We start from the raw sequence: 27,833 nt of genomic DNA, 5'->3' as shown, positions 1-27,833 counted from the left end.
AAAATATAATATAATTTTAACTATTTTGGTTAAGTCAAGTTAAAACGAGGTACATTTTCCTTACAGTGAGGCACTCAATGTGTTAATACTTATTTATAGTTGTACAGAAATAAATATTCATATAAAAAGCTTTTATATTCCAAAATATCGCATACTGTGACCGATAATGCTTCAAATTTCGGAAAAGCGTTCAAAACATTTTCCATTCATTCAGAAATCCCAAATAAAAGTCAGTTTAGTGCTCAAAGTTCTAATAAAAATTGGTTTTTAAGTAGTGATGATAATACTCCTAAAAATACAAATTTTGCTAATGTTCAAGCACTTTCATTTTCAAAAAAAAAAAAAGAATTTGACATTTTAAATAATTTGCCAACTGTCAAAAAAGTTTTTTGAAATATAATACATCTTAACCATCATCTGCCCTTGTTGAGAGGTTGTTCAGCAGTTCACAAATTTTAGTTCCCAGGAGAAACTGGCTTAGCGACAACACATTTGAAATGTTGTTATGCTGCAAGTGTTTTAATCATAATAAATAATTTAAACTAAGTGTTATAACTAAGATCATTTTAAACACAAGTTACTTACAAGTTACTTACACTGTCTTCAAAAAGTCAAAGAGGTAGATCATTTTAAACACAAGTTACTTAGGACAAACATAAATATTGTTATATTATTTATATTATTATTTTATTTGTAATAGTTACTTAAGTTATCAAACTGAAACAGAAAGTTACTGAAATTGTTACTAAAAAATTTTAATTTTGTTGTTTTAATTGTGAGTAATTTTATTATGTTAAAAAAATAAATATTTTTTTTATTAATTTTGTTAAGCTTAAATTTAAACCTAACCAAATTTAAATTACTATTTGTTCCTATCAGATCTGTATATCAAAAATAAAAAAGACTGTTACTGAGAAAAATTTTAATTTATTTACATGAAATATGTTATTTGTTTGTTATGACATAACATAGTATACATTGTATACTATTACTATTTACTATAGTTTTTAAGAATAAATTAATAATATTTCAGTTGAATAATAATATGGTTTTTTGTCTTTTATTATTTTCGTCCTCCAATTAATTTTATACAAAATTAAATTAATATACTAATTTTATAATCTAAAATAATCATAAATAATTTTAATTAAAATATATTAGTCACTTTTTCCACTATTTCCAATTTTAAACTCTAGTGGTGACAACCCTGCTAAGATTTTAATATTATATACTTGTATACTTATGACTTGTTATTCTACATTGTTATTGATGTAATTTAAGAAATATTTGGTGCTTGAATTTACTATTTATGTTATTTATTTAAACCTATTGTCACACATTTTTAGTACCTGACTAATGATACACTTAATTACTACGATAAATACATTTTGATATTATTGAGCATTCATGGATATTTCAAATATGAAATACTGGTAATTCGTATCAACAAATAACATTTTTTTTTAAATATCTTTTTTTTATATAGATAAAAATGTATTTATCTTTTATCTTAATCTAGATATTTTCAAATTTTTTATTTATTATCTTTATTTAGATAAATTCACACGTATTATCTTTCATCTTTATCTAGATAAATTTTGCTTTATCTATTCCCAACACTGTGTGCCAGAAAGACTTGTTGTATAAATAGTTAGACACACTAGAGAGAATATGTAAGATTGCACTACGAACCTTAATATTAAATTATTATAATGCTAAATTACATCATATACAGTAATAATTATGTTAAGACACATTAACTACAGATAGATTACCTATACTACATAGAATCATTCATCACATAAAACAACATAAATAACAAAAGATTAGAAGACCTCACTAATTTCATTTGGTAAACAATCATTTTTATTAAAATTTAGAAAATGAAGTCACAAATGCAGTAAGTTGTAGTGTGAGGATGAACAGTACTGATCGATTTAAATTGGGACAAGTCCATTCTCTCTGAGCAGTGGTGAAGTGCAGAAAAATCAAGTAGAATATAAACATGACAATCTTCTGTACGTAAAAACTATACTAATAATTGATGTATTAGTCATGAATAAATCACAGAATTGCAAAGATAACAACATTCAGTTGCGAAAACATTCAACAAGTAGAGTTGTTAGACAACAAATATTTTAACGGCCATCGATAAGCAAGATAGATCTTAACCAAACGTTATGCCACTCTCGAACACTGTGCACCCACCACGCAAGGGTATACTACAACGATTAGGAATGCCATGCCATGTGCTGGCGTCTCAAAATTTGTTTGAATCCCGGATTAATAGAAAAATTATGAAGTAGACATTCAACAAGTAGGATAAGACAAAAATGAATAGGAATAAAAATATGATGATTAATACTGCGATAGATTTCCATTCTCACCATCTCTCATAACTAAAAGATTTCAAGGTTTACCACTGACTTGTATACAACTAATATGAAACAAAATGTGAGACTTTGTACTAGTAAACAATAAATTTCAACTAGATATAAAACGACAATAAATCGACGAATGGTTTTAAATAAACATTTACTGTTACTTACCTCAGCGGTGTTGATTATACGCAAATGGATAAAAAGGAAAATCACTTGGGCAGCGATACGACCGCAGACACAGTGAAAACACCGCCGATCCCTTGGCAAATGACGCCGTACAGCGAGTGGAAATGATAACAATTTGTTTGCCACTTTTTTAGGACAGTGTCCTGAATTAGAGTATTATCGTGTGCGGTATTTGCTGGAAGTCTGTTGATGGTACTCATTAACCGGTAGAGACGGTAACAGACGCAAGTTGTAAGTAACGATCAAGTTAATGGAATATTACGAGTGACGCATGACAGACGATGTGTCGACTGTCGATCGATACCGAAAAATCCGCCACCATCCGCACTGCAAACCTACAGTTATATTCTTTAATGTATGCTGTAAACCCGGTGTTTGGCAGTTATTAATTAGTAAAATCAAAGAAAAATATGTATAATGTAAAATATTATTTTAATGAAATTTTTATAAAATATAATCGATAACGTGATATAGTGTGATAGTATGATAGTGGTACATTAACAATTGATAATATAATACCTTAGATCATAATCACGAAATAAGATATACTGGATACGGAACGGAATGTGATAAACTGAATACACTAATTGCTAAGATGTGTCAAACCAACTAGCGCTATTTTAGCCCTAGTGTATAATGTATGTACTTATTATCAATACTATCGTCTATCACAGAGAATTATTCAAAAATCATTTATTTATGTTACCGATGTGCCACTGTGCCAGGTCCCTACTTAAATATTTAAATTTCTCAAATTTTTAATATATATTTTATTTATTAATTATAACTTTTAATTGTATACATTTATTTCCAAATAAATTGTTCGTAACACTATTTGAAAACTAACTTTGACTGTTTCTTTTTTATTATGTTTTGACTTTTTAGTTTTTTATTAGTCATAATATAGGAATGTTGACGCATTCTCATTGTGATATATGATATTAGTATATCCAATATGACCTTTTCTTTATGGACATCACAAGGAAATGGTACTATATAGTTGTTTGATATGAAATCCTCTACACTATCATCAAACACATTGGCACTATTTGCATGTTTCATGAATGAACTCTCAATCCTCCTAAGTAGTACATACAAAGTACTGTCTGGGTGAGTTAAATAGCCTCGAGATTTTAGATTGACTAATTCAGCATGATTTATGGTAACGTCATCGAAGCTCTTAATCCCAGCTAAGCAGTCAGGGCAATCCGTTTTCTTTGCAATCCGTCTGGCCAAATATCTAATCAAATAGATAAATATAAATTATAAATTGTATATTATACTTTGGCTATACTACTGTAGTCTAAAAGTAGTATTACAGATTAACAATAAATAATATATATTACCCTGCTAAATAATAAACAACACAGTCAAATGTGTCAGCTTTACTAATGTCAGCATTTTCAAATATATCATCTAGGTCCCATCTACCTTCTTCAACAATTAAGTCTATCTGAGATTTTAGTTGATTTATTTTTTCAACTCGCTGTGATGGATTTTTCGTAGCTGCTTCTTTCAAATCAGTTATTGTAAATGCAGGACTATAATTGGAATTTAAAGTAAGTACTAGGTATGTTAATTATATTTATTAAATTAGATAGTTAGTTAAATTTTAATCGTACCTTCTGATAATGTACAATTTCCTGATTTAGGTGGTTTGACTAACGAGTATACAGATAATAGTCTGTATAGCTGTAGAAATGTTGGAGTAGCAGGGTGGTCATTAGGTCCTGCTGTTTGTCTCACAATACCAAAAAAATCTGCAATAAATATCATTAAGACTTTTAATATACACTAATTAACTGGAAATGATTTGCTTACTTCAATCGCATCTTGATTGAACTTGGAAGTTAGAACATACTGAAAATTGCATTCGTCAAGTAAATATGTAACTAAATCGATGCTAGATTTTAAAGTCAATCTCAAAGAATCTGCTGTATTTCTAGTTAGAAATTCTTTTTCCAGTATTTTACCATCTATGAAATGTTGTTCCCAATTATCTAACCAAATAAGGCTTTGGTTTAATACCTTTTTTAGAATAAAAAATGTAATTAGCTAATCAATTTTATATAAGTTATGCACACTAATATTAAACATTTATTAGTATAAAATAAACAAATAATCAACCAATTTCTCTAAATAACCTAACCTATTAGATTTATTAAGATATTAAGTACTACAAATTATAGATAAATAGTTAAACATAAAAACACAGACACATATAAAGAACAAATGCCATTAGCCAATACCACAAATTAAGATATCTTAATTCATGGCCAACACACACACAACAGAAACACATAAATAACCTCTAAATCTTTGCTGTGTTTCTTAATGCCTTCAGCAGGAAAATTCCTATTTAGAGCATCAAACATATTATTTAAGAATAATGTGAATTCTTCAGTTTCTAAAGAATCTTCGAGTCCTTTTAATTTCCGGTCACGGTAAAATTGGATACCAATGGCCATTGAATTACTAAATATCTATTTAAACATGAGTATTTTAAATTTATTTCAATAGACACATAAATAATATTCTTTAGTAGATGACATATTACACTTTTTCCAATGTTATACAATTAATATTTTGAAATTATTATTATTCATATTACTTCATTAATCCCTAACAAACTATGTGTGGCATATTTCACCTTCATTTTTGATAGATTGTTTAATTCAATATGGGCTTTAGTTATTTTTGGGCATATTTTCAACATAGTTTTTGAATCGTTATTAAAAACAGAATAGCAATGTTCCCATTTGACATAATCCTTCAATGGATGAAGCTAAAAATTTCAAGAAATATTCTTAAACATGTATTTAATTAAATTAGATAATATAGTTATAATTAAAAAGTTAAATACCTTCAACAGTTTTTTTTTAAACTAAACGATTTCGTATATTCTTTATTACATGTGGAGCATCACTGAAAACAAATATTTTTCTAAGCTCGTCAAAAGGATTAATAAAACAGTTTTTTAACTCTGATTTGCTTCCATTTATTCCTAGGTTTTTGAACATAGTCTTATTAGTTGAAGCACCATCACATGTTACACCTAAAACCTGTAGCCCAGCATCTTCCAGCAAAAGAATAGCCTTAATAAGTAATTGAGATAAATCAACACCTATAATTTCAACAAACATTATATAATATATAAAAAAAAAAAAAAATGTGAAAAATATATAAAATAGTTAAGTATAGTAAAACCTTTAACTGGCCCTTTGGACGCAAATACAGCTATAGGCTGAGTAACGTTGGTTGCTAACCCTTGCCACATGAACACTAATCCATGGTCAGCTTCTTCAGAACTCCCAACCTTATTTTTTATCTCTCCTCCAAAGTCCTCTAATCCACTGTAAGTAAGACTTCTGCTGTTGACATGAATATTTTTTCTCAAAAAAATTTCATCAAGAAGCAAAATTCCTTTTTTTTGGCTCGGTGTATAACTTAAACATTTTTTTTTCAGAAGCTTAAAAAATGATAGGTCAAAACCACATCCATTTTTTACTGCTAGCAAATGTCTTCTAATTGTTTCAACACATGGTAATGGCAAAACTCCTTGAAAAAAAACTCTTTCAAAAATTTATATCCTGAAGGAGATCTGTAGAAAATTAAATAGATACAATATGAATTAATTTTTTTGTGATAAAAATAAGATTATATTAAAAAAATAACGCTAAACAATTAAAAATTACCGAATTTGAAATAATAGGCATAAGAGCATCCAATTTTCTGAGTAACGTCGACTTTTATTATTTTTCAGTTTTGCAGCTGCAAATATTTCACGTAATAAATCTGATTGGATTTGTGAAATACCAGATTTTTCAACTATATCTGTTAATGATTCTTCAGAAAACATTTTCATTTGGTTTTGTACCTGCCTTAAACTATTTTGAAGCTTCATGATTCTAGTATTGGCTCTTGCAGCCTTTTGTCTCACTATCCTCTTGGTATGTCTTAGTTTATTTAGGGGTTTTAACTTAGATGGTGAGAAAAATATGTTTATTTTGTCTCCATCCATTAACCTCTTATATTTTCTTTTCAATGAAAAATATAGGTGTTGACACCATGAACACATACCACTAAACAAAAGTTTAACAATTTCAGTTTTCTACTATAATAGTTTATTAAAATGTACAGTTTACTTATTCTTACCTATTTTCAATTGATATTTTTTTACAGTTTGAATGTTATCAATAACCATTGCTCATGGTATATTGAAATCCAAAAGATGGTTTTACATTTGGAAAGTCAGAAACCAAGGCTGCACGATAACATACATACGCTTTATCAAGGGTACTTATTATTTTTTCAATATCTAAAATGGTGGGCTTTGTTAAAGTAACAGATGAAGTAGGATACAACATTTCTATTTCTTCAACAGAGAGCTGTATGTCGAGTACATATATTATAATAAGTTCAGACTCTAAAAAAATATTATAAAAATATATGTGTAAATTCTCTTAGTTCAAATTATTATGTACCTATTCATAATACATACTTTCAGTAACTACTAGTTGCTTTTCAACAATTCGTTGACATCTGTTGCCATAACATCACATTTTAAAAAATGATATAAATTTAGTTTTAAGTTTTTTATTAGTTATAAGATCATTTAACCAATAAGATGGTAATTTTATGTTGTGACTCTTCTTTAATAAAAGATTATATAATTCCGAATTTTCATTAAAATTAGTTGACAAAGTTGTACTGCTGGTTTGAGATGTATAACTACGATTAATATCAGAAGATACACTCCATTCCATATTTTCATTAGTATTCTAAAATATGAAATATAAAATATATATTAAATAATTATTATTTTTATTTAAAAATATAGAGTACACGCATTAGTCATACTCAACATTAAAACTACTTGAGGTATTGAGAGTGATGGGCAATATTTCCAGCATTGCCATTTAAAAGTAATTTAGGAACTGCTCCATCTTTTAATCTTGGCTTTTTTAAGCTTATCTATATATATTTTAGAACAAAAACTTAGTAAGCATCAGTGATATAATTTAGCATTATACTAAGTATATTATGTTAGGCCAATGATTATAATCCAAAAATTAAACTTATAACTTACCGAATACTGATTTGACCCTTCGCCGGAAGTCCTAGTATCGTGAATATCATTTTTAGAAAAATGAGCACCACAAATTCTTGATCTTTTGGTTAAAGATGTTCCAATTGCTTCTTGCCATTCATTGAAGGAACATTGCGGGACACTAAACCTAGATTTATGTAACCCTGGACAGTTTTGTATACAACATTTGTTCTCCCTTACCATGGTAGACGTATAAATGTATATAAAATATGTTTAAAAATATTTAATAAAATAATGAGAAAATGCAAATTATCATTAACAATTTGTAATCACGTGTTATAAGAACTAACTACCTCTTATTGTTATCAAAAAAATACATTATTTTATTTTAAACAACTTATAATATATATATATATATATATTGCTATTTTAAAAGCATTTATTTTACAATGATGAGTGTTTTTTTTCTATCTGCAATAAACATTTATGCTAATAGAAATAATTCTTCTATTTCAAACTGCATAATATTTTCTGGTGGGAAAGATAATCTAGTTGGTACTTTTGAGTGGTCGTTATTGACTCGGATTTTTAGGCAGAAACAGTTCTAGACCAAATAGATTTAGTTTTTTTTATGCAACTAAAAAACTTAGCCACAAATATTTTAAATTTTATTTAGATGTTTGTATTAGCATTTTAAAATACATCATATAAATTTCAAAATATTTTGACTCTTGCCCACATTTTCTGTGACAAATCAAATACAATAATATATATAATATATTTTCAAAAAAAGTGCGGGAATTTCATACAACTAGAGAGTATAATATAACTAGAGAGCGCTAGTATTCTTGACACAGCAGCTGATTGTCTTAGCACTTTTCAGTTTCATTTTATAAGCTGATAACCTGCTCCGTTCCGTATCCAGTATATCTTAATTCGTGATCATAATATACAATGGATGGAGCTACTCTAATCATTTGCCGTATCCAACATAACCCCCCCCCCCCCCCCCCACTTATTAGTTATTATATAGTGATTGTTGGCAAAACGCATGCGTAATAACTCGTTGTTCTTTGAAATTAAATGGGTGGTTGGGATGGAATGTAAAGCGGCATAGGCGCAACGCATGCGCAATAACTCGTTGTACCTTGAAATTAAATGGGTTTTGGGGGGTTATGTTGGACACAGCTCGGTATACGAGAAACACACACATAGCCCCATCCATTGTATATGATCTAAGATGCATACCAAGGTGTATTGATACAATGCAGGGGGGACGAACTCTATAGCTGTAGTTATGGTTCTGTATAAACTATTAATTCAAAATCGTACCTCCGGTAGCGCTCTATACTTATCAGTATTATCATTGATTATAATATAATGATATCAGAATATCTATTATCTACACTTTTACTTTTTATTAAGTTTTTATTATTTTTAACGAACTTTCAACTTAACGTAATAAGTAGGGTTCGGATTTGAAGGCAAATGCCTTTCTTTTATTAATCATAATAGAAAAATAATTTTTATACAAAAATGTGTTTCATTTAATTTCTTAGACGATGGAACCTTTTTTTTTTGACTTTTTTTGCCTTTTTACTTATAAATGCCTTTTTGTCTTTTTTTACCTTTTGTACTTATAAATGCCTATTTTTTGTTTAATTTTGATTTTATAATTTTATACACAGCTTGCGTATATAGCTACAAATGGGTTTTATTATTCGCAATATTTATCGATATCGTCTTATCGAGTATATTTAGGTATTTACTGAGGACAGCCTATCAAAATACATGGTAGTCAATTTTTTTTTTAATACCAACTAGTTTATTTTGCATGCAGTTTTAATTTTTAATTTGTATTTGTCTCAAAATGTGTGCAATTGAAAGTGTTTAAAAAATGTTCTTTTTTTTATTTTGTAGTATATTTATGAATTGCCTTTTTATATAAATTAAATGCCTTTTTTTGCCTTTTTTTACATTTTAAATGCTTTTTTTATTGATTATATTGCCTTCAAATCCGAACCCTACTAATAAGTAATAACGTCGGTACTTGAAATAATTCATAGAATATTCAATATAGATAGTATTATTACATTATTTGAAATTTGAATTCTAATTTTGAATGTGTATTGTATGTATTAATTTCTACAGTTATTAAAAATGCCTTCGTCAAAATGTTGTTTTAAATTGCAAAAGTGTCGATAGAAAACACGTGTTCCCTCAAACGGACACTGATTTAATAATTTGGGTTGAGCGTTGTAACAACCCAAAACTATATGAATTAGATAAATCTGTGATTCCACGCCGTTATGCAGTTTTTCACAAGCATTTTGACAAATGTTGTGAGAGCCCAGGAACAAAAAAACTAAAGAATGGTTCATTACACATTTTATATTTGCTGAAAAGTATTATTAATAATCAACATAATATAGATGTCTGTAACCTTGTTAAAACTATGTTGAATGATTGTTCAGTGCTGGTAGAGCCTGCATAGGACTCAATACTTGACTGAAATTATTTATTTAAAAAAGTAATAACTTATTTTATTATGTGTGTTATAATGTGTAGTGTCTAAATTGTGTTAAATTAACCAGATTATTGCATTAATTTTAATGTGTTCAATATTAACTAGATTAGTGTAATAATATTATTGAAATAAAATATAGTTTTATTGTAGGTACAAAGTTAATGTATTTATGTTTGTAAACTAATTTAAATTATGTGGCATGATTTTTCAGTACAGGTAGAGCATTAGGTTCAATACTCGATTGAAGTTATTAATTTGAAAAGAGTAATAACTAGGGCTTGGATTTATATGTAAATACATATTTTCTCTGCGACATGATAAACTAATTTCGGCAAGTGATAAATTTGTTTCACAAGAATTTAGATAAAACGAGCTATATTTGATTTTACATATTTTTACATATTTTGTCATAAATACATGTTTTTACATATTTCTCAACTATTCAATTTTTTCTCACATATTTAGACAATTATACTGTTTTAATGTCTTTTCTTCAGAGTTCAGAACTATTGAAAGGTTATCATGACTATATATTATATCGACGATCTTTTAAATTCGAAAATTTTAAAGTGCATGTTATTATTATACCTGTAATCAAGATAATTAGACAACTAAATAAATAAAAAAATTTTATTACATTTTATTTTATTATTTATTATTATAAAAATTTTATGACAATATCGGCGATCTTTTGGATTCGAAAATTTAAAAATGAATGTTATTAATTGTAATCAATATAATTAGATAAATATAAATATTTTTTTATAATTTATTATACCTATTACGAATTATAATTAATATTATTTTTATTTTTTTTTTTTTGATAATACATATTTTGAATTCTTTAGCACATATTTTTGTTGTATAAATACATACTTTGGTCATATAAATACATATAAATCCGAGCCCTAGTAATAACTTATTTTATAAAAAAAACTAATTTAAATAATTAAAGTGTATTTATTTAGTTATAATTGTATTATGTGTATTATATGTGTAGTCTCTAAATTTTGTTAAATTAACCAGATTATTGTATTATGTGTAATGTGTTCAGTATTAACTAAATTACTGTAATAATATTTTTGGAATAAAATATAGTTTTATTGTCGGTACAAAGTTAATGTATTTATGTTTGTAAACTTTAGTTAACAATTGTTTAAACTATGTGGCATGATTGTTTATTCCAGGTAGAGCATTGGGTTCAAAACTCACTTAACAAGACATACCTAGTAACTTATAAATCTTTAATCAATAGTAAATTCAATTAACATATTCTAACATAAGTTTTTATAATATTCATAGTTCAAGTTCCATCGTCTTCCAGCGGTACAGCTACTAAAGAGCTAGTCACTGATCTTACATCACCCAACATAGTACAAGATACCTCAGTACAAATGCGAGTACCATCTTCTTCTAATGGAACTACTAAAAACCTGCTTGTTGTCCATAAGTCACACAGAAATGAGTTATTGAAAGTATAGATTAGTATAGATAGTTATAGTCATCGAGAACTTACACCAAATTGTAAAAAGTTGTATTACAAAGCAATGAAACTTAAAAAGAAAAGTGACAGATTACTACAAAATAAAAACAAATTCAAAACTAGAGTCCATAAATTTCAATTTTTAATTCCTCGTAACATTAATCAGAACTCAATTGAATATTTTTTTGGAAGTATTCGCAGCCTGGTCTGAAGCAATTAAAGTTTTCATGTCCATGAAGTTTGTCGATAGAGTGAATGGTAAACAAAGTACGCCACCTTGCATTAAAAACTGGATATTAACACTCCTTGGTTTCACTTATTTATGGAACAAGTTGAAAAACGTCCATAAATTTCAATTTTTAATTCCTCGTAACATTAATCAGGACTCAAATATATAGTAAATATTGTTTTGTAACGAGTTACTATTATGTAGTTTATCGAAAGTATTTATTTTCTGAAAGAACGAGTGTTTTAAGTTAAATAGAAAACCCTGTATATTAGTAACTAATTAAAAAACTTTATATTTTAGTTATATTTTATTTTATAGATTGCTGAAAAGACAGCAACTGTTTTGGAACTAAAAAGAACAATAGCGAAAAAAAAATCGACAACAAATACTCGCTTTTTAACTTTTTAATCGTGATTTCTGCGTATCACATTATTAAAAAAAAATATTGAATTTTATGCAAAATAAAAATTATTATTAATTTGTATATTTTTATGCTGTACATTTATGGCCCAATCTCCGGGTACACTTTAAAAATTATAAACAAATATTTTATAAGAAGAAGGTAGATAAACTGTGGCACAATTACTGCCTGCTCTAGGTACCTAGGTACCTACATGATAGCTTTTTAACTTCATATGGTTATTAAATATTTAAACTATACACGTCTCAATAAATAATTTGACAAATATTAATTTTTTTTATATCAATTAGCTATTAAGTAGTTACTTCATAGAAACAGATTGATAATAGGCACTAAACAACAAATAGTGCTAGTTAATGGACTAGGTACAGGGCACATAAATATCACAGTGCAACAGACAATTAAAAAAGAAAACTAAGCGTTACATTTACATAACATAGTCTTATGTAGCACATAAAGTGACTATGCATACTGCCCTTAATTTTTTTATATCAATTAGCTACAAAATTATTTTATCAAGAAAAGTAACAGAAATGTTTGTACTATTTTAGTATAATTCTATAAATGTCAATAACATTTTTTTCCTTGGGTCAAAAAGCTTGACAATTTAATACAAGGTTCCTTATAAGTTAAAAGTTGTTATAATAACAGTTGAGGAATAATAAAGATCGATAGGTATGATTTTTTTTTATAAGTACTTAAATTTCAAATGTTGACGAAATTTATCAAACTGAAAATTTACAAATTATTTAGTACTGTAAAATGAGGTTACATTGATAATTTTTTACTGTTTTATGAGAATTTTACTTTTTATTTTATTGATAACTTCTGCGGTATTGACGATAAAACTTTCAAAATTAAATCTTAGTTGCAGCTAGTCATGTTCAATTTTTTGACGTTTAAATTTTTAAATTTCTGATTTTATCTTCAGAAACATCAATCTTTTTAATATGCTATCAAAATTAAACTTCGTTGTGGCAACTTTGATACCTATATTTCTTAATGCGATATTAAAATAACCCCATTTTATGAAAAAAAAATTATATCTTCATGGTACTCTTGTGAATAAAAAATAAAAGTCTATCAATGTAGCACCACAAAATTAAAGTAACCCAGGTTATGCTCATTCTATGGTAGTTAAAAGTATATATAATTTTCAATTTTTATCACTAGTTATTTTTTACAGACATTATATAAGTTCAAATTAAAACAAAATTAGGTGTATATTGAATACAAGAATAACTATTATAGTAAAGTTATTTTGTTTTAATTGAAAAATAATATTCATGGGTATATGAAAATTATATCACAATAATATCATCAAATACGCACTCCTATACAATTATTTTATATAATGTAATTCAAATTGAACACCATTCATTACAATGATCCAATGTACACTTACCCTTTTTTTAAATTTTAGGATTTTTTTTATCAATTTTAGTTCAGTTTTTCATTCTAAATCTATTTTTTCGATATTAATTAATAATTATATTAATTTAAAAATCAAGTGGAGTTTTTTTTTCATGGTTATATTATTTATACAGTGAATTATTCACATTACAAATTCTGATGGACACATATTAGCAATAAAAAAAAGGTGGGTAAGTGGGTATCGCTCTGCTGTACAGTTGTTCACAAGTAGGTCACTGTAATGAATGGTGCTAAATTTGAATTCAATGATATAATATCATTGGATAAGAAAAACGATTCTGATTAAAGGCGATTTGTCAGCCTATGAAATTACTAAATAAATTTGATGATATTATTCTATATAAAGTAATTGATGTTATTATAACCTATTTATGTGGATTCTAGTTATATATTTTCAATCCTTATATATAATAATAAATATACATTATTGTAAAACTAATATATTCATCGCTTCACTCTGAATCTAATGTTATACATACAACAATATAAACCCTAATCAATATGATACTATAGTATAATAGAGTAGGTATTAACTTTATTGATTATTCACCTTCTAATTTTAAACACAAAATGTTTAGGTTCTTATGAGCTTCTAATGTAATGCGGCAGTTACAGCGTACAATGAAGGGGCGAATCGTCTATCTTCTTTTAATAAACAAATAACTGATAAAAGCCTTGGGATGTATACTAAACATTACATAAAAAAAAAAATTAAAGAGAATAAAAAATCATAACCGACATCGTTGTCTTTTTAAAACATCGGAACGTACAAAAACTGTTGTTAAACTGACCAACACCGGACCAGATAAAAATTACAGAAATGTATTACACTACCCGTTCTTAGATTTATCCGAAATCCAGATTGAAGAATATTAACGTGAATACTTGGATAAATTATCACTACCTGAAAGTCAAATAAAAATGTTGGAAATGAGAACAAGAAGGCAAAACCAGTGTGAAAAATGCTATATTGAAAGGAAAAAACAGTTGGTACCTAACTATTATTTATTCAGTACTTTTCATTTATGAGCACAAATCCAAGATATGTTTTATTGTGATAGGGGGTGAAATTGAGGGAGTTCAGAAAACACCCTCTTATTTTAAAATTTTTTTTAAGTTAAACCATCAATACTATCTTACAAACCAATCTTAATTAACTTAAAATATAGATAAAAAATAATGTGGTAAATATTTTAGTAAAAGATAATTTATTTCACTTTTTCCTTGGTTACAAAAGTTTGTATAATATACTATAATATATACTGAATATTCTTTGCTCAGTATCATTGAATTGAAGAAAATTATATTATTAATAGTTTATCTTTCATTTAAAAATCGATACATAAACCATAATTAATAATTAATTATCTGGTCTTCGAGAAAGCTGTCTACCATTTTTATTAAATGTCATATGCTTTTAAAATTTTTAATAGGTAGGTAGGTAGGTAGATAAGGTAGGTAGGTAGTATGTATTATAATAATAATAATAATTGTCTGTTCCTAAAAAAAATAATTTAATAAATCAATCCAAACAACTATCAAAAGATGATGTCAATAACATACTTGACATCCGTAACCGTGAAACCCTTGTGAAAACTACTGGGAGATTTTTGACCCCCTAAAGTACCAACTAGATTCACTTTCCTATCAGAAAAGTTACTATTGAAGAAAATCCAAGCACTTTTACTGTCCTAAAAGGTGATGACAGACACAAAAATAAAAAAAAATTAAAAAACGCGTGAACGTGCGTTCATGAACAACGTTCTTTCCAAACACTGGCCATTATACTAAAAAGTATTGGCGTATAAAGTATATAGGTACTAACTTTAATGGAAACACTTGTCTTAAACACATGGAAGTTATCTTCTATTGTTTTCTGTTAATAAAAAATTGTAACGATGAAATATTGTTAAAATAATTTTTTATTAAATGTATGTTTTGTTTTTAAATTTTCTAAAAAAAAAAATCCAAAAGCATTAGAAGTTCTTGAGAAAATGAGTGTTTACCATGTGAAATACCATACTGTAGAGTGTAATTGTGTAAATAATACAATATTATACTAATAGCCACATTATATGCGCTAGATGTATAAGTATGACACATATTAAAAATACTTACTAAATTATATTTATTTCTTGTATTTATGTAATAAATTGTAACCGTTGTGAAACCCGTTACACAACTAACTATACACAATCCCAATACTATTTGATCAATAAAACCCTACACATAAACTATTATCTTGGACAACCAAAGGATTAGTGATCTCAATTAACAACAAACATGAAATGCCCAAATAAAAATATTAAGCACATTTGATTTCAATTTAAAAATTGAATATAGAAAATATAGAAATTTACTTACTATTTAAATAAATAGTAAAAAAACACATTATCAAAACCTTTTTAAAAAGTATAAATATAACCCCCTATTACTCCTATTCATAAGCACGGAGATAAACTACTGTGTAGTAACTATAGGCCAATCTCTTTATACTTAAGCTTATTAAAATAGGAACGAAAAAAGTATTAAACATAGAATTATAATATCATTTCTATATAATAACTCATTCTTTTCAAATATGCTTTTTCCACAATGTTAATACTAGACTTAGGAAAAATGTAAATATAAATATACCTAGATGTCATAAATCGTTTGGTATCAAAAGCTCATAAAATACTGTTATTATTCTTAATTAAAAATCAATATTAATCTTTTCAAAAAATTATTAAAATTTAACTATACCATATTAAAACTACTTCTAATGTCCAAATTATTATAAAGTAACATTATATTTTATTAGTTATTCAAAAGCTGTTATTTTGTTGATTTTGTTATTAATACTATTATTACATTATAATTAAAATTGTCTTTTATTCATTCTGTTCATTTTTTTTTTGTTGCTACTGTTGAGTTTGGATGTTCAACTGATGGTTGGTTTTATGTTGTTTCGCTGAGGTATTTATTCCTGTGAACATTCAAACAAAACCATTTTAAGGACCATAACAAATAGAAAAGGCGTATAATAATTTTTAAAATGAGAACCATTATTACTTATAGTATCTTAAAATATATTAACTTAAGGTTTCTGTATATTTTTAAAATTGTACATTTGAGGTAGGTAATAAAGGATAAAAAAATTACAATTTCAAGGAATAAACAGTAAATAAACTATTTTAAGGGTATAATTATATTTAAAATAATATATAACAATTTGATCATTTATCAGACTATTCAATAGTTGTGATTGAAAAATTACTATTGAATTACGTAAAAAGATAATTGATAGTTTGTTTAAAATTTCAAAACCCCAAAGCACAACAAATACAATTTAATTGTACTAGCCACTATTATATGATAGTTCTTAAAGTTTGTGACATAATAAATACAATTTATATTTAAAATTACATTATAAAAAATTACCACAAGTTTCAGCAAAATAAAAATTAATTTTTACTCGTGTATTTCTATATTCTGCACAATATATTATTGAACTGCGATTGTAAAAATCTAATAGAAATACAGAATACAATCTGAACATCTTTATAGAAAACGGGTATAATGTTTTTATTACAAATGTTAGTTAATCTAATATTTTTTTATTCCCTTAAATTTATCATTCAAATATTTGGATTTTATTACCTGGATTACTGTTTTTGTCACAGTTTTTTTTGATTTTTCATTATCTTTCTTTTTTGTATGACAACGTATTATATGGTAACTGAAGTATAAAGACATAAAAATAAATTAAGGATGTTTATTGGAAAAATTTTATTCATGAACGTACCGAAGGTCACCAAAGTCTTTAGATCGGAAACGACAAGAATGGCATTGGTATATTTGAATATTTGAAGGGTCTTGTCTCATTCTAGTTGCAGCATTACTTCCACTAGCACTAGAGGAATGTTCAGGCTGATCAGCAGGCAACATTCCGTATCCCTTTTGTGTTATGGTTAAAAAAGTATTTTTAACAAGTTTCAGATCATTTTCCAGCTTGTCCATATGAATGAAAAGGGATGTGCATTTCATGCACATGTAATCCGAAGGCGTGACAATAATAACAAATTCTTCTCCCATCAGTTCTCCAATCTTTTCTGGGTATGATACATAACTGTGTGGTGTAAAGCTTGAAGATATACGAGTTTTTTCCCCATATAATGTAACATCACAAAAAAAACAAAGAACTGGCATCGTATCTGAAAATAAAAAAAAAACATTTCTAATTATAAATATAATTCTGCACCCAGACTTTAATTTGAGTAAGAAAAATACATTTATTCTAAGTATATAATGCAAAGTATGCTATTAAGTAATACAAGGGTAATAATATAGCTACATTATTAATATAGTAGGTAAAATATAATATATTTTTATCAATTTTGGTCAAGTCAAGTTAAAACAAGATATGTTTTCTTTACAGTGAGGTACTTAATGTGTTAATACCTGTTTATAATTGTACAAAAAAAAAAACATTTCAGAGTTGCAAGATATTCCTATAAAAGATTTTGTATATATAATATATAATATGTATATTATAATATTAATTGTATGACTCGTTGGCTAATTACATCATGTGCTGGAAATACTTTTTGTATAAATAGTTAGTAGCACATACTAGAGAATTTATGGAAGATTGCACTAGGGACCTTAATATTAAATTATTATTATGCCAAATTACATCATATACAATTATAATTATGTTAAGACACATTAACTACAGATAGAGTTTACTAATAAGTATCATTCATCACATAAACAACATATATAACAAAAGATTAGAAAACATTACTAATTTTATTTGGTAAACTATTATTTTAATTAAAATTTAGAAAATGAAGTCCCCACAAATGTTGTAGTGTGATGATGAACGGTACTGACTGAATTAAATTGGGACCAAGTCCATTCTCTCTGAGCAGTGGTGAAGTATTTAAAAATCAAGTAGACTATAAACACGACAATCTTCTGTCCGTATAAACTATACTAATAATTGATGTATTAGTCATACACAAATCACAGAAATGCAAAGATCACAACATTCAACAAGTAGAGTTGTTAGACAACAAATATTTTAACGGACAAGCAAGATAGATCTCAACCAAACGTTATGCTACACTCGAACACTGTATACCCACCGCGCAAGGGTATAATACAACGTTTAGGAATGCCATGGCATGCGCTGGCGTTTCGAAATTTGTTCGAATCAAAAATATAATGATAAATGCTGCGATAGATTTCCCTTCTCACTATTTCTCATAAATATAAGTTTTGAAGGTTAACCACTGACTTGAATACAACTATATAGGCAGGTATTTGCGTTTAACTTTATAAGATGAAACAAATTGTGAGTTTTTGAACTAGGTACCGACAATTGATTAAAAAACAATAACAATAATTGGGTGTGGGGCGAAGTTTAGATATCGCTGAAGCTCGAAAAGTGATGCGGGATAACGGTGGTCGGAAACAACATAAAAACATAGCAAGTATTTTTTTAGCGCAAAAATCACGTTGGACAGGGGGTTTTGACGTGGTGATATGGTATTCACACGTCTTTGTGGGTGTAAACAATAGATTTCAACAAGGTATAAAACAACGATATATCGACGAATGGTTTTAAATAAACATTTATTGTTACTTACCTCAGAGGAGTTCAGCATACGCAAATTAATAAAAATTAAAATCACTCAGAGAGTGATGCGACCGCAGACACAGTGAAAAGTGAAAACAATACAGTCTTGGTCAAGAATTTGCTTGCCACTATTTTAGTACAGAGTGTCCTGAATGAGTGTATTATATTATCGTATACAGTATCTGTTGGAAGCCTGTTGCTGGTACTCAGTAACCGGTAGATACGGTAACGGACGCCAGACGCAAGTTGTAAGCAACAGGCAACGAAAAATCCGCCACCATCCGCAATGAAAACCTACAGTAATATTCTTTAATCTATGCTGCAAACCCGGTGTTTAGCAATTTTTAATTAGTAAAATTTTATTTTATATTTAAAAATGATATTATTACGTATAATCGATAATGTGATAGTGTGATTGTGATACAATAATAATTGATAATAGACGAACATCGCTCGTCGTACGTTGTTCGGTGCGTACTGCGTAAGTATCAGAAAGTCGCTGGCATCCTACGATCTATTGTCGATTCGTTGCCACTCACAGATATATACCATAATACTAAATGCCCACGGAGTAAGATATATCTTAGTCTGTGTAGATGCCCGACTCAGAGACCATACTTGAAGCTAATCGTCCTATACTCTAAGCTGTAGGGTTGGGCAATGTTTACAAATCGATGTTATCAATCTTCTATCTATTAAATACTATAATATTGATAACAGATTGTAAACATTGCCCAACTTTTGGCTACAAAAACCCACACACGGTAGAATATAAATTCGGGCATCTTGAATAGTAGTATTAATCTGTGTTGCCACTTGCTGCTGTTTGATTGTCGTATAAAGTATATATTTTCACATTCTTCTATTTAAACAATTAAAAGTTTATACTAAACAAACGTGACGGATCCGCACTGCAAACTTAAAATACTATTCTTTAATCTATGCTGCAAACCCGATTTCTAGCGGTTGTTGATTAGTAAAGTATTATGTTATGACTTATGACAAAATAATTGAATGTGAAGATATTATAATATTTTAATATTAATTACTATTATTTATAATTACGGACTATGATTAATACCTAATTGATAATTGGTGATTATTTTTTTGAAATTATTTATTGTTTGAATTATTTATATAAACAAATATAACTTTAAAAGACGATTAAAAATTATTAACACTAGTATATTTGATGTTCATTTTTTTAAATATAAAACACACAATGAAAAACTCTTTTTATAAAAACTTAATCAGTGTCGGGTAAATTACTTCTAAAATGTAATGAAATAACGTTACTCATTACTTCAAATATTTTTATTTAAATTTCATTTGCGTAAACTTATTTTTATCAATTTACATTACATTTTCATTAATAATGAAGTGCGTTACAAATAACGATACTTTTTTATCATTGATGACAGTTATTATTCCTTTTGAACCATATTAAATTAATAGAATTAAATTATTATGTATATATTAATATAATATATAATCATAGATCTAGTGATAATAGACGTAGCATGTACAAATGTACAATCATCTCACCTAAATGGCTATATAGTGAAAATTCATAAATCATAATTTATGTTAATTACATTTTATTTTTAAACCAAACTTTTTTCTCTCCATGATTAAAGTGACAAAATGTATTCCTATATTAAATAATGTTAAATAATATTGTTAACTATTATCGGAATCGAAAATAATTATAATTGATTTTAATTTTTTCGGAATATCCTATCGGCTTTTTTTTGTAATACATTCAAAATTTTTATTTCAATAACATGAAAAATAACGCGTTAGTGCGATAATTCATAGAAATTACTTTTAAAAAGTAATATTGTTAAAATTGCGCTACTTTAAGTAAAATATAATAAAATTACTGCTGCGTAACTGAAAAAGTAATTACATTTCAGTAATTTGTAATAAGCGTTAAGTTACTACCCCCAACACTGCACCTAATTAAAGTTGTATAATTGTATGCATATGTTATAAAGTATAGAATTATAAATTTACACGTATTTTAATAATTAAATTATATATAGTATAAATTATCAGATGACAATATTCATATAGCAACAATTTATTTTAGTATAATTAACTAAACAAGCAACCTATGCAACTTTAAAATAAACAATTAACAAAATATATTCAAAAATATATTTTCATATATTGAACCTAAATAAAATAATATTGCAAAAAGTTATTGTTGAATTATATAATTTAGTTCCACAAATCGTTGTCACAATATTGTAACAAGTTTTTAAACACCTAAATTACAAAAAAAAAAAGTTTTTAAACAAATGTTCATGTTTTAGTGAATGTCGTAAAAATATGTGTAACGCATTTAACAGATAATATTGTTGGTATCTTGAATGAAAACCTACACGACGGCCTACTATTTATCGTGGGTACACTATACATAATGAATTTTTTTTTAATCTTAAACCTTAACTTGTGTTTGGTTGAGATTTATCTTGCTTGTCCGTTAAAATATTTGTTGTCTAACAACTCTACTTGTTGAATGTAGTGATCTTTGCATTTTTATGATTTGTTCATGACTTATACATCAATTATTAGTATAGGTTTTACGGACAGAAGATTGTCGTGTTTATAGTCTACTTGATTTTTAAATACTTCACTACTGCTCAGAGAGAATGGACTTGGTCCCGATTTAATTCAATCAGTACCGTTCATCATCACACTACAACACTAAATTTTAATTAAAATAATTGTTCACCAAAAAAAATTGGTGATGTTTTTTAATCTTTTGTTATATATTTACAGCAGATTGTCGTGTTTATAATCTACTCGATTTTTAAGGAATATTTTGCAACTTTGAAATGTTTTTTTTTTTGTATAACTATAAACAGGTATTAACACATTAAGTACCTCACTGTAAAAAAAACATTTCTTGTTTTAACTTGACTTGACCAAAATTGATAAAATTATATTATATTTTACCTAGTATATTAACAATGTAGTCAAAATCACCCTTGTATTACTTAACAGCATACTTTGCATTATATACTTTGAATAAATGTATTTTTCTTACTCAAATTAAAGTCTGGTTGCAGAAGTTATATTTATAATTAGAAATATTTTTTTATTTTCAGATTCGATGCCAGTTCTTTGTTTTATTTGTAAAGTAATCTTGAGTGTCTTGAGTGTTAAGTCTTGAAAACTGTTAAGTTGAAAGTTGTGCGGTTGTGCCTGTCACGTATTACTTTTAATAAATAATAATAAGAATGTAATATTATAATTTTACGTATCAATTTATTCTATTTTTATTTCTATTTTTGGACAATGGACTATAGACTAATGGTATCTATATACTAGCTACGTTCTAAAGGCAAGAAGCACAGAAGCAAATTCGTACCATCACACACTGTCGGTTTGGATTAGTATTAACTTTTAATTGTTTAAATAGATGAATGTGAAAATTTATACTTTACAAGTGGCCACGAATCGACGATAGACGTAGACGTGTCAACAACTCTGTGATACGCAGTACACAACAAATGTTCAAGGTTTATAGATAATATTATCTATAAACTCTGTCAAATGTTCACCAATTATCAATTATTAATCATAGCCCGTGATTATAAATAATACTATAATAGTAATCAATATTAAAATATTATAATATCTTCACATTCAATTATTTTGTCATAAGTCATAACATAATACTTTACTAATCAACAACCGCTAGAAATCGGGTTTGCAGCATAGATTAAAGAATAGTATTTTAAGTTTGCAGTGCGGATCCGTCACGTTTGTTTAGTATAAACTTTTAATTGTTTAAATAGAAGAATGTGAAAATATATACTTTATACGACAATCAAACAGCAGCAAGTGGCAACACAGATTAATACTACTATTCAAGATGCCCGAATTTATATTCTACCGTGTGTGGGTTTTTGTAGCCAAAAGTTGGGCAATGTTTACAATCTGTTATCAATATTATAGTATTTAATAGATAGAAGATTGATAACATCGATTTGTAAACATTGCCCAACCCTACAGCTTAGAGTATAGGACGATTAGCTTCAAGTATGGTCTCTGAGTCGGGCATCTACACAGACTAAGATATATCTTACTCCGTGGGCATTTAGTATTATGGTATATATCTGTGAGTGGCAACGAATCGACAATAGATCGTAGGATGCCAGCGACTTTCTGATACTTACGCAGTACGCACCGAACAACGTACGACGAGCGATGTTCGTCTATTATCAATTATTATTGTATCACAATCACACTATCACATTATCGATTATACGTAATAATATCATTTTTAAATATAAAATAAAATTTTACTAATTAAAAATTGCTAAACACCGGGTTTGCAGCATAGATTAAAGAATATTACTGTAGGTTTTCATTGCGGATGGTGGCGGATTTTTCGTTGCCTGTTGCTTACAACTTGCGTCTGGCGTCCGTTACCGTATCTACCGGTTACTGAGTACCAGCAACAGGCTTCCAACAGATACTGTATACGATAATATAATACACTCATTCAGGACACTCTGTACTAAAATAGTGGCAAGCAAATTCTTGACCAAGACTGTATTGTTTTCACTTTTCACTGTGTCTGCGGTCGCATCACTCTCTGAGTGATTTTAATTTTTATTAATTTGCGTATGCTGAACTCCTCTGAGGTAAGTAACAATAAATGTTTATTTAAAACCATTCGTCGATATATCGTTGTTTTATACCTTGTTGAAATCTATTGTTTACACCCACAAAGACGTGTGAATACCATATCACCACGTCAAAACCCCCTGTCCAACGTGATTTTTGCGCTAAAAAAATACTTGCTATGTTTTTATGTTGTTTCCGACCACCGTTATCCCGCATCACTTTTCGAGCTTCAGCGATATCTAAACTTCGCCCCACACCCAATTATTGTTATTGTTTTTTAATCAATTGTCGGTACCTAGTTCAAAAACTCACAATTTGTTTCATCTTATAAAGTTAAACGCAAATACCTGCCTATATAGTTGTATTCAAGTCAGTGGTTAACCTTCAAAACTTATATTTATGAGAAATAGTGAGAAGGGAAATCTATCGCAGCATTTATCATTATATTTTTGATTCGAACAAATTTCGAAACGCCAGCGCATGCCATGGCATTCCTAAACGTTGTATTATACCCTTGCGCGGTGGGTATACAGTGTTCGAGTGTAGCATAACGTTTGGTTGAGATCTATCTTGCTTGTCCGTTAAAATATTTGTTGTCTAACAACTCTACTTGTTGAATGTTGTGATCTTTGCATTTCTGTGATTTGTGTATGACTAATACATCAATTATTAGTATAGTTTATACGGACAGAAGATTGTCGTGTTTATAGTCTACTTGATTTTTAAATACTTCACCACTGCTCAGAGAGAATGGACTTGGTCCCAATTTAATTCAGTCAGTACCGTTCATCATCACACTACAACATTTGTGGGGACTTCATTTTCTAAATTTTAATTAAAATAATAGTTTACCAAATAAAATTAGTAATGTTTTCTAATCTTTTGTTATATATGTTGTTTATGTGATGAATGATACTTATTAGTAAACTCTATCTGTAGTTAATGTGTCTTAACATAATTATAATTGTATATGATGTAATTTGGCATAATAATAATTTAATATTAAGGTCCCTAGTGCAATCTTCCATAAATTCTCTAGTATGTGCTACTAACTATTTATACAAAAAGTATTTCCAGCACATGATGTAATTAGCCAACGAGTCATACAATTAATATTATAATATACATATTATATATTATATATACAAAATCTTTTATAGGAATATCTTGCAACTCTGAAATGTTTTTTTTTTTTGTACAATTATAAACAGGTATTAACACATTAAGTACCTCACTGTAAAGAAAACATATCTTGTTTTAACTTGACTTGACCAAAATTGATAAAAATATATTATATTTTACCTACTATATTAATAATGTAGCTATATTATTACCCTTGTATTACTTAATAGCATACTTTGCATTATATACTTAGAATAAATGTATTTTTCTTACTCAAATTAAAGTCTGGGTGCAGAATTATATTTATAATTAGAAATGTTTTTTTTTTATTTTCAGATACGATGCCAGTTCTTTGTTTTTTTTGTGATGTTACATTATATGGGGAAAAAACTCGTATATCTTCAAGCTTTACACCACACAGTTATGTATCATACCCAGAAAAGATTGGAGAACTGATGGGAGAAGAATTTGTTATTATTGTCACGCCTTCGGATTACATGTGCATGAAATGCACATCCCTTTTCATTCATATGGACAAGCTGGAAAATGATCTGAAACTTGTTAAAAATACTTTTTTAACCATAACACAAAAGGGATACGGAATGTTGCCTGCTGATCAGCCTGAACATTCCTCTAGTGCTAGTGGAAGTAATGCTGCAACTAGAATGAGACAAGACCCTTCAAATATTCAAATATACCAATGCCATTCTTGTCGTTTCCGATCTAAAGACTTTGGTGACCTTCGGTACGTTCATGAATAAAATTTTTCCAATAAACATCCTTAATTTATTTTTATGTCTTTATACTTCAGTTACCATATAATACGTTGTCATACAAAAAAGAAAGATAATGAAAAATCAAAAAAAACTGTGACAAAAACAGTAATCCAGGTAATAAAATCCAAATATTTGAATGATAAATTTAAGGGAATAAAAAAATATTAGATTAACTAACATTTGTAATAAAAACATTATACCCGTTTTCTATAAAGATGTTCAGATTGTATTCTGTATTTCTATTAGATTTTTACAATCGCAGTTCAATAATATATTGTGCAGAATATAGAAATACACGAGTAAAAATTAATTTTTATTTTGCTGAAACTTGTGGTAATTTTTTATAATGTAATTTTAAATATAAATTGTATTTATTATGTCACAAACTTTAAGAACTATCATATAATAGTGGCTAGTACAATTAAATTGTATTTGTTGTGCTTTGGGGTTTTGAAATTTTAAACAAACTATCAATTATCTTTTTACGTAATTCAATAGTAATTTTTCAATCACAACTATTGAATAGTCTGATAAATGATCAAATTGTTATATATTATTTTAAATATAATTATACCCTTAAAATAGTTTATTTACTGTTTATTCCTTGAAATTGTAATTTTTTTATCCTTTATTACCTACCTCAAATGTACAATTTTAAAAATATACAGAAACCTTAAGTTAATATATTTTAAGATACTATAAGTAATAATGGTTCTCATTTTAAAAATTATTATACGCCTTTTCTATTTGTTATGGTCCTTAAAATGGTTTTGTTTGAATGTTCACAGGAATAAATACCTCAGCGAAACAACATAAAACCAACCATCAGTTGAACATCCAAACTCAACAGTAGCAACAAAAAAAAAATGAACAGAATGAATAAAAGACAATTTTAATTATAATGTAATAATAGTATTAATAACAAAATCAACAAAATAACAGCTTTTGAATAACTAATAAAATATAATGTTACTTTATAATAATTTGGACATTAGAAGTAGTTTTAATATGGTATAGTTAAATTTTAATAATTTTTTGAAAAGATTAATATTGATTTTTAATTAAGAATAATAACAGTATTTTATGAGCTTTTGATACCAAACGATTTATGACATCTAGGTATATTTATATTTACATTTTTCCTAAGTCTAGTATTAACATTGTGGAAAAAGCATATTTGAAAAGAATGAGTTATTATATAGAAATGATATTATAATTCTATGTTTAATACTTTTTTCGTTCCTATTTTAATAAGCTTAAGTATAAAGAGATTGGCCTATAGTTACTACACAGTAGTTTATCTCCGTGCTTATGAATAGGAGTAATAGGGGGTTATATTTATACTTTTTAAAAAGGTTTTGATAATGTGTTTTTTTACTATTTATTTAAATAGTAAGTAAATTTCTATATTTTCTATATTCAATTTTTAAATTGAAATCAAATGTGCTTAATATTTTTATTTGGGCATTTCATGTTTGTTGTTAATTGAGATCACTAATCCTTTGGTTGTCCAAGATAATAGTTTATGTGTAGGGTTTTATTGATCAAATAGTATTGGGATTGTGTATAGTTAGTTGTGTAACGGGTTTCACAACGGTTACAATTTATTACATAAATACAAGAAATAAATATAATTTAGTAAGTATTTTTAATATGTGTCATACTTATACATCTAGCGCATATAATGTGGCTATTAGTATAATATTGTATTATTTACACAATTACACTCTACAGTATGGTATTTCACATGGTAAACACTCATTTTCTCAAGAACTTCTAATGCTTTTGGATTTTTTTTTTTTAGAAAATTTAAAAACAAAACATACATTTAATAAAAAATTATTTTAACAATATTTCATCGTTACAATTTTTTATTAACAGAAAACAATAGAAGATAACTTCCATGTGTTTAAGACAAGTGTTTCCATTAAAGTTAGTACCTATATACTTTATA

The 27,833-nt window shown here is 27.2% G+C and overlaps 3 protein-coding genes and 1 pseudogene across 3 annotated transcripts in view; 1 reads left to right on the top strand and 3 right to left on the bottom strand.

Moving 5' to 3' along the window:
• LOC132947420 (uncharacterized) overlaps positions 1-2,989 on the bottom strand; it is a 32,128-nt gene extending 29,139 nt beyond the window's left edge. Inside the window, exon 1 of the transcript XR_009664919.1 lies at positions 2,550-2,989. The gene's annotated coding sequence lies outside the window, so the exon portion shown is untranslated. The remainder of the gene's footprint in view (positions 1-2,549) is intronic.
• Positions 2,990-7,417: 4,428 nt separating this feature from the next.
• LOC132947635 (uncharacterized) lies at positions 7,418-7,860 on the bottom strand (annotated as a pseudogene).
• Positions 7,861-16,379: 8,519 nt separating this feature from the next.
• LOC132947422 (uncharacterized) lies at positions 16,380-19,654 on the bottom strand. Its single transcript, XM_061017699.1, has 4 exons — positions 19,348-19,654; positions 17,499-17,907; positions 17,354-17,432; positions 16,380-16,679 (listed from the first exon to the last, which is right to left on the bottom strand). Exons 2-4 carry the CDS (start codon positions 17,900-17,902, stop codon positions 16,674-16,676), a joined length of 489 nt encoding a protein of 162 aa, XP_060873682.1. The 5' UTR covers positions 17,903-17,907; positions 19,348-19,654; the 3' UTR covers positions 16,380-16,673.
• A 4,243-nt stretch (positions 19,655-23,897) lies between these two features.
• On the top strand, positions 23,898-26,967 carry LOC132946809 (uncharacterized). Its single transcript, XM_061016889.1, has 4 exons — positions 23,898-23,998; positions 25,440-25,848; positions 25,915-25,993; positions 26,668-26,967. The coding sequence occupies exons 2-4, from the start codon at positions 25,445-25,447 to the stop codon at positions 26,671-26,673; spliced, it is 489 nt and encodes a 162-aa protein (XP_060872872.1). The 5' UTR covers positions 23,898-23,998; positions 25,440-25,444; the 3' UTR covers positions 26,674-26,967.
• Positions 26,968-27,833: the final 866 nt, after the last annotated feature.

The sequence above is a fragment of the Metopolophium dirhodum genome, chromosome 6 (assembly GCF_019925205.1).
Source record: "Metopolophium dirhodum isolate CAU chromosome 6, ASM1992520v1, whole genome shotgun sequence".
Lineage (NCBI taxonomy): Eukaryota > Metazoa > Arthropoda > Insecta > Hemiptera > Aphididae > Metopolophium > Metopolophium dirhodum.
This window is presented reverse-complemented; position numbering and strand designations above follow the sequence as displayed.

Excerpts from the sequence above, each read along its gene's own strand:
- LOC132947422 (XM_061017699.1), bottom strand. The coding sequence starts at position 17,902 with ATGCCAGTTCTTTGTTTTTTTTGTGATGTTACATTATATGGGGAAAAA. Across the intron at positions 17,433-17,498 it reads AAAGACTTTGGTGACCTTCG|TTACCATATAATACGTTGTC; the intron begins GTACGTTCATGA and ends TTTATACTTCAG.
- LOC132946809 (XM_061016889.1), top strand. The coding sequence starts at position 25,445 with ATGCCAGTTCTTTGTTTTTTTTGTGATGTTACATTATATGGGGAAAAA. Across the intron at positions 25,849-25,914 it reads AAAGACTTTGGTGACCTTCG|TTACCATATAATACGTTGTC; the intron begins GTACGTTCATGA and ends TTTATACTTCAG.